Source organism: Argopecten irradians, unplaced genomic scaffold (genome assembly GCF_041381155.1).
Source record: "Argopecten irradians isolate NY unplaced genomic scaffold, Ai_NY scaffold_0319, whole genome shotgun sequence".
Taxonomy (NCBI): domain Eukaryota; kingdom Metazoa; phylum Mollusca; class Bivalvia; order Pectinida; family Pectinidae; genus Argopecten; species Argopecten irradians.
The window spans coordinates 34,223-49,054 of record NW_027187786.1 but is presented as its reverse complement, the minus strand read 5'-3'; the positions used below and the strand labels follow the sequence as shown (position 1 = coordinate 49,054).

Below are 14,832 nucleotides of genomic sequence, written 5' to 3'. Positions count from 1 at the left end.
TTTCATTTTTTTTGAAAAAGTATCTGTTATAAGATTATACTTATAGCATGTTTATAAAAATGGTTTAAAAGTGTGGACAAAATTGAGAACATGCCAAATATTTCGAGCAAACCCAATATCCTCAATTGTTATCCTGACAAAAATTTGAGTTTTTTTTTTTTGCTTCAAAATCAATTTGTCGTAAAAATAATTCGTAGATATCACCATTTGGTGATGCCACTCACAGTTGAACCTAGTAAACCTCGCCTCTGTCATGATGAGCGGTTTCTTAATCTTTGGATCAAGGACAATAGTTTTACCCTTGATACACTGGAGGAAGTTCCTCGGGTTATCCCTAAGGGTTCGTATATGTCGAACATTGACGACAAGTCTGGATATGACCACATCAGTCTTTCGGTGAACTCCAGGAAGTATTTTGGTGTCCAGTTTGGGGGATGGTACCTTGTCTATACTTCCCTTCCCTTTGGATTTAAAGCTAGTGCTTATATTTACCAAATGACTGGTATGTCGGTTACAAGCTACTGTAGGCAGCTTGGTGTACCCTGTCTTCAGTATATCGACGACAGGTTGATTGATGAGGTTACAGCTCAAGGTGGAATGAGCAAAGATCAATGTGGTAATCCTCAAAGAGCAACATCTGATTTTGATTTTAAACATATTTTTATTGTCGTAAATTATTGACAACAGGGATTGGACACAAGTTTTGCCAACTTAGTAACGTCCTCTCCCGAATACATAATATGAATATATACATAATGGACAGCAATGAAGACAATACATATATATAATATTAATCAAAATTTTCTATTTTAAGAATGAAGGAGAAAAGGGAAAGATAGAGGAGTATAGGAGAGGAGAATAGTTATTTATTAAGTTATAATTATTTGTAAAAGTGATAATTGTATACATAGTTATCTGACTGGCTGGGAAACACCGATCGGTTACTTCCTTAAAAACGTTGTCCATTATACACATTCCATAGAAAACATTGCACTGAAGATCCACTCGAAGCCATTCCTTTCCTTGAAAATCTTTCAACTACACCAGCCAGCAGATACAACTAATTTATACTGTTGACATGTGTATAACATGTAATCTATTAATCAACTAAGATACGGGGTAGATATAGGAAATGGGGTAGGATGCTCATAATGTCAAAACCTGCCAGTACTATCAATATAAATTTGGACTGCCTTTGCAATATTAAGGTTACAGCTCAAGGTGGAATGAGCAAAGATCAATGTGGTAATCCTCAAAGAGCAACATCTGCTTTGTACATAGTGTGTGAAGTTCTTGTAAGAGTTGGCTATTTCATCGGCTTACGGAAGTCTGTATTTCAGCCCAGCCAGATCCTACAGTTTCTTGGGATGTTGGTGGATTCGGCTAATCAGTGTTTTCGTATTCCCCCCATCAAGATTGAGAAGTTTAAGTTACTTAGAAATTCTGTTTTCAAGGGTCAGTGTGTTGATTTAAACACTTTACAACGGTTCGCCGGAAAGTGTATTTCTTTCATGCTAGCGGTTCCTGGTGCAAAGTTGTTTATTCGGGAGGTCAATAAGGCTATCGGTAGGGCAAGCAAGAACAGTCGACCAGTTATGTTAGATGACAAGCTCCTAGAGGAAATTCAGCATTGGGAGTTCATGGGCACTTTTACAGAATGGGTGCCATGGAGAGCTGAGAGGCATCTCCAGGTTAGTATAGCAACCTAACAGATGCTTCCTTGTTTCGGTGGGGAGCAGTGGTTGGAGAACAAAGAGGCATTGGGGATTTCTTCCCAACAGATGATGACCGCCCTATCCACATTAAGGAGGCAGACGATGTGCTAAAAACTATTGCCACCCATGAGGCGAGCATGAAAAACCATAGGGTTGATGCACATGTTGACAATAAGGCTGTGGTGGCTGCATGGGAAGGACAGTGGTGTCGAAGCTCAGAGTTAAATGATCTGATAAAGGGGATTTTTGCAATAACACAAAGAAGCAATATTGACCTACGCTTACAGTACATACCATCAGCGGAGAACCAAGCAGATCTTGAATCCCGGCGTAAGTCTGTGGCAGACTGCAAGTTGTCGGAGTCTGTTTGGGGTCGCGTTCAATTAGTTTTTGGTCCCCACACTGTGGACCTCATAGCGCTGGACTCTAATGCAATGCTAGACAGGGATGGCCAGCGTTTACGCCATTTTACCCCATACCCATTACCAGAGTCTGCAGGTGTGAACATTTTTGCTCAGGACCTTTCTTCTGAGAGGTTTCCTTATGTCTTTCCCCCATATTGCCTAATTTCTTCTGTTCTTAAGTTCTTGATAGAACAAAAACCAAAGCAGTGCACTTTCGTTTTTCCAAAACCTGGGGTGTTGCCTTCATGGTGGCCTAGGCTATGTTCACATGCTACAGACAGGCTCGAACTGGGGACAACGGGTGATACTAGTGTCATTTTGGGTCCATCAAAGTCTGGCTTCAGTCCAGTTGCTTTAGGTACTCCCTTAATGGTGGCCAGGCTTGCCTTTCCCTAATTTCCAATTAGTTGAATGAGCATTTTTGTGCATATTGATAGTGGTAGTCAAGTTGAGGTGCTATTACAATTTCCAATGTTGCAGGGATCGGTAGTGTTCCCGGTACCATGGACCCCGATGGTGATTACAGGTGCTTCTTGCTGCCCTTTGACCAATAGCGCCTATTCCTGTAATTTTCCTGGAGCCCTCCTGCCCAGGCTGGAATCCCCCCAGTCAGTGATTCGCATGCCAGCGACAGATCACAGCAGGCTCGCAGAGCTTGAACGAAGTATTGATAGTACTCCTTATAATCAGAAGAAATCAGCTTTGGAACGTGAATTGCTAGCGTTTTTTGATATATCTGTTTGCAATATAAGGCGTATTTCTCCAGAGGATATTTGCCATTTCCTTATAAAGAAGGATGGGAAAGGGAAGACACGAATTCATTCAGTTAATTGCCCATACTTGGGTAGGGTTGGGCCATCAGAATGCGAATGCCCGTCCAGATTGTCTGCGGGAACAGTTCAGTCACTTGTTGGTCAGTTAAAGTCCATCTTTAAGGTGAGGGGACTCGGGGTGGAATGGGACGAAGGTTTGTGTTCTGGGAACCCAGCAAGTAGCTTGAGGGTACAGAAATATGTAAAGGTTAGTCAAGCCAAGCCCTTGTTTTTTGGGAAGTTGACAAAGGTTTTTGGCCACATTGATGATCTTCTTTCTAAAGGCAGCCAGAATCCTGCTGAACGATTTGTTCTTCTACGAGACCAGGCTTTCTTTAAGTTGCAATTTTTCAGCGGGGATAGGGCTGATGATTTGGCAAAATGTTTAACGCAGGAGATTCATCAGTTTGAGGATGGGGCTGGTCTGTTATTTGGTCATACAGTAGGTAAAACCTTGAATAATGGGAAGGTCAATGAGTTTACCGTGATGAGAATGGACAACAGAAGTGTGTGTCCAGTTACAGGTTTGGAGAAGTATATCTCTGGGGCAAATTCGGTAGGTATAGACTTGAGATATGGCTATCTGTTTAGGCCATTGGACAGGGCAAGAAAACTTGTTCTGGAGGAGGCTGTTTCAACTTCTTCTATGTATAACAGGCTAAAAGGCTATTTAAAAGACATGGGTATAGACGAAGGGGAGACAACCCATAGCATAAGAGGGGGTCTGCTGTGACTATGGCTGTGTCAGGATACGATGATGCTGGGGATATTATGAGTCATTGGGATGGTCCTCCGAACAGAGTTTAGAGAGATATACAAGGTTTGGGAAAGTCCTACAGAGAGGTACGGTGAGCTAGAAGTTTAGAAATGTTGCAGAAGCCCCGGAGTGGGCAGAGCAGGTGTATAGTGCACTAGATAGTCCTGATGCCACACGTCCAGCCTTCAGTTAACTCTGCAGCCGAGGTGCTTTGAATGCAATGACTTAGATATACATTTTTACTGGAATTTTGAATGATTGTATTATCATAATATAAATTTTATACTTTGCTGTTAATGATAACCTGTAATTTAGCTATGTTTGTAAATACGGTACTAAAGTCACTGAGAGTGTGTGCTATTTACAAATGGAGTACACGTACATGTACATAGTTTAGATAATTCAATTTCAATGTCAAATGACTATTGGTTTTAGTTCTGTACATCAATTTATTCATAAATTTTATAGTTCAGATTGCAAACCCTTTAATCTTTGCTGAAGTATTGTGTATTGTCATGCTCTTGCACCTGGTTTAATACTTGGTCACTTGGATATATAAAACATGGGTTTTTAAATGTGCAGTTTTTGAAGTAATTCAGAAGTAATTTCTGTAATCAATAACTGTTTTTGTAGTTTCCTTTTTCGCATCAAATAGGATTAATCATTTTGAAATCTGATACGCATTTGTAATCTTGATATGACGGTCACAGGACCAAGTAGAGAAAGGTCAAAGGCCAACTGAGAAGTAATCCATTTTGAACAATTGTTTTGTTTTCAAGGTCAAGTGTTGTTTTTTCTAGTTACTGTAGACAGGTGTTAATTGTGACATGTAATGCTGTAGGTATCAACATCCCATTCATGGTTGTGTATGCATTGTTTGTGGGTTAGGTTATCAATTAAAACCCATAAATAGATTATGGTACATGAGAACGTCAATTGGTCAGATATTGTAATAGTTATATAAAATTCACCATTTGTTGATATATTCACAATTTTTGCTCCTTAAAGTCATATCAGGGTTTAGATGAGTTTTGGATGTGATTGTTGGGATTGTTTTGTTGAGGTTAGGGATTATAGGAGGAAGAATTTGGGAACTAGTGGGGGTAATGTGAGTTTTCACCCAATACACTATCCAAAACTCATCCAAAGCTCAGCTATCCGAGCGGGAGTATCAGTTGAGATAAATTTATATCTCAACTGAAATCACGCGAGAGATTACGAAATTTGTCACTTTTCACTTTTCGAGAAGCGAGGTTTGTGACATTAAGAGGCATATAAGATATTCAAGTACTGCAAAGAAGACAAAGAAATTCTGCTATAGACTAGAGGAGAACCACAAGCGAGATCAGAGGATAATATTTGGCACCCACCCACCCCTCCCTTTTATGAATTTGGAGCTCTTGCTCTGGTACCTGAGTTATCACCCAATGCACTATCCAAAACTCATCCAAAGCTCAGCTATCCGAGCGGGAGTATCAGTTGAGATAAATTTACGACAGAACCGATCGATTTATATATTTCTTGGTGTGTGAGCCAATCTTTTCGTTGGGGAGTGGTGAATCCAAAAATGTCGCTCTCCAATAAAAATATAGGCTTGGCCTCTTCATAGCCGTGCTGTAAATCGTTCATCATGTGTTGACCACTTTTGACCATCTTTTCAGCGTAAGTTTCCGACTGACCGTCCGCCATGTTTTACCTGTGCATGTATAACGATCTCACTGCTCACCAACAGGTATTTATCACCAATCAGTTCAAATCGCAAAATTTCATCAAATTTCTGCGATTTATCCACTTCACAACTACTTACACACACTGTCTGTTTTATGTTGTGTAAAACACTGTTTTGAAGAAAAAAATCACAATATTGCTGAGCCGAAGTAAACCACGTCACCGTGGTTCATGGGGACATCACTCTCTCCCGTTCAAGCTTTGCCTGATTTTCAATGTAAGTACTATCTTATTACTGTAAATAAATATACTATCTTATTTAAAGTTATATGTGTCATAACTGGGTGAAATTTTGACATGTTATTTATTCTTCAGTAATCTATTGACAATCATCAGGTTTGATGAATTAGGCTGTGAAAATCATTCAAATGAACATAACTGCAGAAATTACTTTATAATACCTAATACGACTGCATAAACCTGAATTGAAATTGTAGAGAATAACTTTGCTTCATGGTCTGACCGTATGGTTTTATTTCACTCCACTGTAAATGTGAATATAATTATTTTGGCAGTACCGCCAAAAATCACAAAATTGAAACCTATACATTGTAAGTATCGCAATTCTCAAAAAAATATCAAAGGTTCATCTTGAATCGTGAGTATGAAATTTACGGCACTTATAACTTGAAAATCGATTGTCATCATATTAAAACTATTATTGAGTGGGCATTGAATTTTTTTCCGGGTCTTGACGAAAAATACATTGTAAAATGACTACAGATGAAACATATCGGAAAGCAATCATTGCCCTATGTTGTTACTACGACACTGGTCATGAAACATTTAATGACATAAGTATTAAAATTCACACGGGATAAATATGGAAGCCAATTTTATACATGTAATTATGGTAATTTGTTTTGCTTTCATTTATTCCATTTTGTGTTGCATTTCTTATTCACTGTGATTTTTTTTGTTGTGTATTGCGGAAATGTACCTTTTTGTCCTGAAAGGGGTTCCCATCCTCTACATTCGCCTACTGAACTTGTTTACTGCAATAATGAATATTTAAAAAAAATACATAATTATGAAAAGAGTTTGAAATAGTTATCCTAGTTTCGATGTAATTATTGATAACTTGATGATGATAATGGTGGTGGTGAGCAAGAAGCGAAAATGTCTTTTATAGTCAGTATCGTGTAATTCATAATAAAAAAAATGAAAACGATAACGATCAACATAGCTAACAATAGAATTCTTCACTAATTTGTAGTGAACATATATTACAATATATATAAATTTTCAGTTATTTACTTTTCTATTGCAAATTTTCAGCTAGCTTCTCTTATACATTTTTGGTTACTTCTCATGGCCGAGAAAAGCTAACACTGTTAGTTCAGAATTCAGGGAATACGACTCGTGGTGAGTACTTTGTCAGTATAATGAATTCAATGGTATATCATGTAGAGAGGTACTAAATAGAAGATATTTAGATCTTTAAGCAAGATTTCTCCGAAAAGCCAATGTTATTTAAAAATAAGAGAATTCTCAGAACCGGTATCTATGCGCCGCAAAGAACATTATCAGGTTCATTACTCCTGTGTACACTGCTAATGGTGATTTTATTGTCGAGGGGGTATAACATAGCGTGTAAAACATCTTTTTGTTTGACCATGTAAAACGAGTTTATTATATATTTTCATAAAGGCCATTCTTTAAATTATGCGTTGTGTAACATGGGCATATATCAGACAGATAAGAGTGGACTGTAAATTCAACGGTTAATAATATGACACATGACACATTAAGATTTCTTAACATTGATATGGTGATCTTTCCTTGTACTGATATAGAATAATATAAGACTCTTTCATATATGGATATGAAGGATAGAGATATTCTACCAGAGGGTCACAAAATGTAGTAAAACCCGAGGCTTGCCGAGGGTTTTGCAACATTTTGTGATCCCGAGGGTAGAATATCCCTATCCTTCATATCCACTTATGAAAGAGTATTTTTCTTTCATACTTCGACGTTTTATTGCAATGTTACAACTATAATATCCCGCCATTTTGATATAAATTCGAAGAAATCCACGACTGGTAGTCAATTTTCCATACATGAAAAAATTACGTGATATTTTCAACAAAAAACCCGTTGCTTGCATCTTTTATAGTAAAACCAGTCAAGTTCGTGAAAAAATGTTAAAATTTTACCGAGGAAATAGAAATTTTGTTGACGCCGTGACGTCACGAGGCTTTATTGCATGGGTAGCCATGCAATACAGCCTCAGGCGACATGAGTGTATTGCCCTAGACCAGCCAGTATTACACCCATAGATATGAAAGAAATGGGAATATATAGCACCAATATGATACCATTGGTGCTGTTATGTTTGATCAAGAGTCTGGGGATCAGTGGCCAGGTAAAGTATCATAAAGCAACACGTAATAGCTTCATTTTACCAAGACAATTGTAAACGTTTGAACAAGTAGGTTTTCTAACTACATTGTTCATAGTCATATTATTTCTCATTTCTTAATTCTACTTAGCGCCCGACAAAACGATTTGACGTATTTGATTGCGTTTATTATGTTCCTTATACAGTATATTTCTGTGAGATAACATTAAATTAGAAACTAATTGATCCAGTTTTGATCGTAAAACAACATTTAATATTATACACTTCTCGAGAATATTACTGCTCTTTTCAAATGCTTACATATAGGGTCTCATGCTTAGATTCTCAATGTCACTTCTGATTTTGATTGTTTATCTGTTTATATATATATTTTAAATATCAAAGAAACACAATTTAACAAAGCATGACAATTTATTGACTCGTGCCCTATCCGGGCCTCGAACTCACGATCTACGGCACCCAATCGCCTAGCCAAACATATCTGCGCCTTCTACCACTGCGCCACATCCACATCCATATATTTTATCTACACTGATTTAAATAGATTAAAACATTGTAAATGTATCTTATTATGTATAATTCAATTATTTTATTACTTTAAAAATGGGTTCGGGAACATGACCAGTAGTACTCCATTCTTGGTTGTGAGTTTTGATGACCAATAGGGGGCATATCCCAGGTATTTATCGCAGGTCGGTGATTTTTCTTCAGTTCTTCTGGCGGCTTCGCTCCACTTTCTATACCTGTGTAGCCCTGTTAATTAGTGATGGGACGTAAACAAAATAAATAAAGCTACCACCAAAATGTTATTTGCATTTATTGATTTATCTATTCAGTTCCAAATATTTTGCGAGGCAGGTCGAGCGTTAGAATTATACCTTCTGCCCCTATTGTATGATCGTAAAAGATGACTATATTTAGGATATCATATTTTCTCTTTTTCCTAACTAACTTTCTTCTTCCTAACCTCTTCTTTGACACCGCCTTACTGTTGGTCGCTCCTGTGAGGTAGACTCTGGATTCTGTCCCCTGGCCAAGTCACACCATAGTCTATAAAAGTGGTAGTTTCAGCTTCTGCTTAGCGCTCAGCATAAAATTTCATTTTTTATAGAACGTGCTAGAAATCTATTATATGTATTCAACAAATGTCACCTCGACTACGGAAAATTATTCTGGTTTGTTAGGTTTTCGCACGAACTTAAACAATTACTTCATACATGTATATGGATTTAGATTTTATCTAAGGAAGCCCTACCTTTATGAAGTGTTCAACACTTTGTCTACTAGGATTTGTCAAGGACTTTTTTAGATATAGTATACGTAATGCAAATACAGGTCGTTTAAGCATACAAATCAATGGCACATTAGAGGTTGGTTATTAAACAGTTCTTTTTATTTAACATATATGTTTATTGTGTATTGGGACCGCGGTGGACGAGTGGTTAAGATGTACAGACATATTATCAAAAGCCCACCGCGTCTGGGACGCGAATTCGAATCCCATGTGGGATAGTGGCTAGGTATTGACCGCTGTGGGTGCTTTTCTCCGAACACTCCGGTTTTCCTCTATCAGGAAGTCCACAGGATTCGGAAATTTTTTTTTGTTATAAGATATCCATTTCACAATGTTTGCTAATGTCGATAGTATGTCCAAAGAGTGCTTATTAGACCGGATTCTACTTTACAAAAGCATACACATATAGTTCGTTTTTTACCTTGTCATACAAATGGTGGTTGAAATTAAATTGTATCATACAAGTGCAGCTAAGAAGTTACATAAAGGCATACAAAATGTTACTATTTTAAATAGGGGCTAATACCTTAATTAAAAGTTAAAAAGGTTAATTGTTCTTAACATCATAAGTTTTAACCATCATATGACCATTAATGCATCTATGGGTTTCACTTAATGTAGAGAATTTCATACATATATAATGATCACAATTTAATAATTTCAGACAAAAAAAGAATGCAGAGACGGACACGATTGGGTATGTGTAGATATCCCCCTATAGTTGTGTGTGGATTAGCCATGATATGAGACTATATAAATGAAGTTATTCTACAATTGTGTATAGTTTTCTTTTACATATTTATTTGTTGCATTTGCTTCTTTTTCAATTCAAGCATACGTTCAAAATTCAATATTTGACACCACATAAACTTTTTGGACATGAAATGTAAAAAAGAAATCTCGCGAGATTTCGATATGATGACTTAGGGTGCCTGACGACATTAAGTCCTCGTACGTTACTTATTATTCATTTTCATCAGTGGTAATCATTTTTTTTAAAACGCGTAAAATAGATTATTGAATATTAGTGGGAAAAAGTCATCTATTAACTTGTACAAACGTTAGCTAATTTGTAACGCATTTTAGTAAAATAATGTTCACGCTTCTCTCTAGCAAAAGTCTTCTGAATTCCACAGTGGAATTTTAGTTTTGAATTGTCACAGATTCAGTGAAAAGAAAAATGATTTTATGTACATGCAGTTTAAAACCAAAACCTAACTACAGTATATATTGTCTTTGTAGGTGGGAATGCTGTTGGGGGACGTTACAAGAAGGATAATGAAAAACACCAATCGGGTGAGTATTGCCCTACCTGATAGTATGAGATTTAGACTTTTGGAAGGGGGAGACTTACAGGCCTTTATCACACGTTTTCCATACGGTTTTTTACGGTTTACTAATCCATGCATAGAAAATACCGACCAGTGCGAACGGTTTGTCAATGTGATTGCACGATCTACTAATCTGTGAACACGAATTCTTTTATCCGTTACACAGCTTTCCATAGATTAGAAAACCATGCGAACGGATTGACAAACCATGTGCACTGATTTATTTCCGTGTCTGAAGGCTCCAGAACTTCCACCTTTTCACGTTGAAACTTAATGAAACTTTGTATGTAGACTAACATTGGAAAGATCTCGGACGAGTTCGAAATTCCGCTTGATTTTAACTTTAACTTACGGCGGTTATTGCCTTATGCACAAATAATTATTATTGGACCTTCTGATCACGATAACTTAAGTCAATATGCACTCTGCTTAATGAAACTTTGAATTTAGATAAACATCGGACGAGTCTGAAATTCGGCTTGATTCGACTGTAATTTACGGAGTTATTGCCCTTTGCGTTAATAATTATTATTGGATCTTCGTTGTAAATATGATCATTTGTCGTGTTCATAAGGAAATGTTAATGGACAATGGACAAGGCATGACGACGGACAAAAGACTATCGCAATAGGTCACCATGACCTATGGTCAGGTGACCTAAAATAAACCATGTCCTAGTATACTTCTAGTAACTACTTGATCATTACTTTTACAGATATAGATATATCTCCATCTGCTAAAATAAACCATGTCCTAGTATACTTCTAGTAACTACTTGATCATTACTTTTACAGATATAGATATATCTCCATCTGCTATAGAGGATGATGAGCTCCGAATTATGTGTATTGGAAAAACTGGTTCAGGTAAAAGTGCAACAGGAAACACCATCCTTGGTAAGGATACGTTTGAGTCGTGTTCGGCTCTGGCATCTGTCACACAAAAATGTTCGGTAGAAAAAGTAAATCGCTTTAGGAAGAAAATAGCCATCGTGGATACCCCAGGCATGTTTGATACCATTATGTCCAACGAGGATGTGACAAAGGAGATCGTGAAATGCATCGAGATGACGGTACCTGGAATCCATGCAGTCATATACGTGATGAAATTTGGGAGATTCACACCAGAAGAACAGAAGGCGATTCAATGTTTTAGCAATATATTTGGAGAAGGTGTATACAATCACATGATATTGTTATTTACAGGCAGAGATGAATTAGAAAGACATGGTAAAACTATAGAAAGTTGTTTGCAGGACGCTACACCTGAGTTAGAGGAGGTCCTGAAGAAGTGTAGTCGTAGATACCTTGCATTTGATAACACCAAGTCGCTTCAATCGCGTGAGGATGATGCCAGAGCTTTGATCGATATGGTGTGCGATATCACCGAGGTGAATGGTGGCAAGTGCTATTCCAATGAGATGTACGAAACGGCCGTGAAGCAAAATACATTGAGAATCGAAAAAGAAAAACGTAAAGAGAAAGAAGAAAAAGAACGTGAAAAAGCAGAGATACGGAAAGCTCTGCAGAAAGATCACCAGAAGGATATTGATAGACTTAGTAGAGAAAGGATGAGAATAGAAAAAGCAAGTAATGACAGGGAACGAAGATTAAACTCACAGGTACGGCAGCTTCAACAGTCTCTTGAAGATAGCCGAAGACGCAATAGGGAAACGGAAAGGACACAAGAGGTACCTTTCAGTAAACAACTACGGGGAACCGAACAACGAATGTTACAAATGATGGTGTCACGAGAAGAGGAAAGAGACAGAAGACAGAGAGAATTGAAATACGCGCGAGAATGCTGGGAAAGAACTAAAGAAAGAATCAACAGGGAAATTAGACAATTTCAAAGCTCAAATCGTAGTTCCAATTGTATTATTTTATAATTGGAATCATAACTGTTTTATTTCTGTATACAACGTACATACTGATCTGCTGTTGTCGTGTGCCGTGTACATTTAATTAATGCCTTCTATTTCTGACTAACAAGTTGTTTAAAAGCTTAAATATATGCTTCATATACGGTAACATATTGAACTTTACCGACGATAAACGGGTTTATCGACTTTTGACATCAAATGCTTTACATGTATATCTCAGTTTGGAGTTTATTTTATATGTTGATGTTCGTCACCAAAATGGTGGCTCTCCGATTTCCATCATTTCTTGTTTTGCTGTGGTAAGTTTTGAAGTCCATGTTATTGAGTATTTTTTCTTCTTTCTTTGGTTTTCCTATGGTAACTGTTTGTTTCCATTTCTACACTCCATGTTTTCAAGGTTACACATAATATTTAGATAACAAGTATTGACATTGTAGTTTTGTTAGTGACCAACCAGTCAATGACTTTTCCATAGGCCATTGTATTAGTATTTTAGTGTATATAATTTAAAATACTAAACTTATGGATTCAATTTGAAAAGTATTACGTATTCATCTCAAATCTATACCAGGGTAGACAATATGGAATTGGATCAATTTCAGTAAAACATTTCTGAATATTCTGACATTTCACTTATACCTATAATTTATATTTAAAGCATAACAGGACGTACTGTGGACCAGCTTTCTTTCGTGTACGAATTATTTTATCGAATAAAACGACAACGGTAATTTCGCGAAAGTTTTCTTCGCGAATTAATATCTTACACAATTATCTGGAAAGGTATTTCTGTTTAATTTTAATTCTGCTAAACTCAACCTCCGCGATTATGCCTTAAAATGCAAATCGGGAATGGAGTAGATGCGAAAGTTGGTTTATAACGTCAAATTGATATCAACATTATCTATGAATGATTAGCTTTCAGGTCATATATATTTATGTAGGAATTTCGCTATATACTGGCCAATCAGTCGTCATCCAAATACACAATGGGGAGTTTCAAAACCCTATTTTTAAATGGAAGATTGTTGTTATAATATATGCTTTAATACATATAAACTTATATATATATAACTATGTAAATCAGTTGTACATATATACTAATATTGTTTGTTGTCTTGTGTATTCCTGCTTGTGTCTGTGACAAAAGATATTGCAGTGTCACATTGTAAATAGGATATCGAAAATTGAAGCGTAAATTTATAATTTGTCTTCCTGGTCCCGTTTCATTATCTTAGTGGTATTTAGACATACAAATGAAGTTTAAAATTGACTATTACTGCTGGTGTGCTTTTGATAAAATTACTGAAATACTGATTCTATTTTAAACATCTGTCGACCATATAAATATCATGGGCGTTATTATACTGGCCATCTAATTAGTCTCTAGAATATTATATACAGTACTAAAAGTTGGCCAGATATTTGTTGTATATCTGAGTCTAAGCTTCAAACCAGGGGGAGATAATCCAGCATTACAATTCTGCATAGGAAATCTCATCAATAATTCTATGGATCGCACAGTTGTTTAACCGTCAAAAATGAGCAGCAACTGATTATGGAGGCTCATTCTGATTCACTGTTGCATCGTAGCAGTTATTACCGATATTTGTAAGAAAATAGTATCATTCTCGAAAGAAGTTTACATGTTGACATTGGTACAATTATATATAATTTAAAAAAAAACCTAAAACTTGGACTGAATTCCAATTTCTTGTTTCACTGTAATAATTTAAAACGAAGATTTTATCTGCAATTGTTTGGGATTTTACAGATTCCCTTTTGATTTAAACGAAATGCACAATCCTTGTGGTTTTGTTCCCGTATCATCAAATAGCTAGGGTATGATCGCTAGAGGGAATCAAGAGTTAATTCCCTTGATAACTCTCACAACAAGAATCAAAAAGAAGAAATCTTGTTTGTTCCATGTACGGCATTGGTTATTGGAAATTGTGACAGTTTTTGAAGATAATTGTAAAAAGATTCTACCGCTTGAACCCAGATTTTTCTTTTAACATTCCACAAAAAGATGCTTCAGATTGATTTCATAATTTTACCTTTCAGCAGTGCATTTATTTGTAAATAAAAAGGTTTGAAGCATACGTAATCCCACACTCCAGCTGATCCAGGCCTGTGTTTTAGCACGTTTGAGACACCTCATAAATACAGTTTGATTATATTTAAGTCAAAATCCCATTCCCATGCAGTTTTTTATTTTATTTTTTTTCTTTATTTTAAAATATATGATGTTTTTAGAATTGTCGTTTCCTGGATTTTTTTCACAATTGCATTATTTTCATGTTTAAATACAGGAAATTAAGAAAATGACATACAATTTTTGTTCAGGGTAGTTAGATTAAATTATACGCTAAAAATTCTGTATCACATATTTTCGTTGTTCCATTTTGGGTAGCGTCATGTTATAAAGAACTTTTCCATTAAATTTCATATTAAATTTGCAATCGTATTGTTGGTAATATAGTATTGTTATATCGTCAATTAAGAATACATTAAATTGTGTACATGTTTAATCTTTCATTTTGT

The 14,832-nt window shown here is 36.3% G+C and overlaps 1 protein-coding gene across 2 annotated transcripts; it reads left to right on the top strand.

The window, feature by feature from the left end:
* Positions 1–6,658: 6,658 nt before the first annotated feature.
* On the top strand, positions 6,659–14,614 carry LOC138312437 (GTPase IMAP family member 7-like). 2 transcript variants are annotated; one of them, XM_069253311.1, is made up of 4 exons: positions 6,659–6,781; positions 9,740–9,772; positions 10,318–10,371; positions 11,201–14,614. In XM_069253311.1, exons 2-4 carry the CDS (start codon positions 9,751–9,753, stop codon positions 12,292–12,294), a joined length of 1,170 nt encoding a protein of 389 aa, XP_069109412.1. In that variant the 5' UTR covers positions 6,659–6,781; positions 9,740–9,750; the 3' UTR covers positions 12,295–14,614. The 2 variants fall into 2 exon arrangements, with proteins under 2 accessions (XP_069109412.1, XP_069109411.1); XM_069253310.1 differs by lacking the exon at positions 6,659–6,781 and adding an exon at positions 6,814–7,784 and having other exon boundaries at positions 11,201–14,611.
* Positions 14,615–14,832: the final 218 nt, after the last annotated feature.

Coding starts and splice junctions, on each gene's coding strand:
- LOC138312437 (XM_069253310.1), top strand. CDS start 7,751: ATGTTTGATCAAGAGTCTGGGGATCAGTGGCCAG. Junction 9,773..10,317: donor GCAGAGACGGACACGATTGG/GTATGTGTAGAT, acceptor TTGTCTTTGTAG/GTGGGAATGCTGTTGGGGGA. Junction 10,372..11,200: donor TAATGAAAAACACCAATCGG/GTGAGTATTGCC, acceptor TTACTTTTACAG/ATATAGATATATCTCCATCT.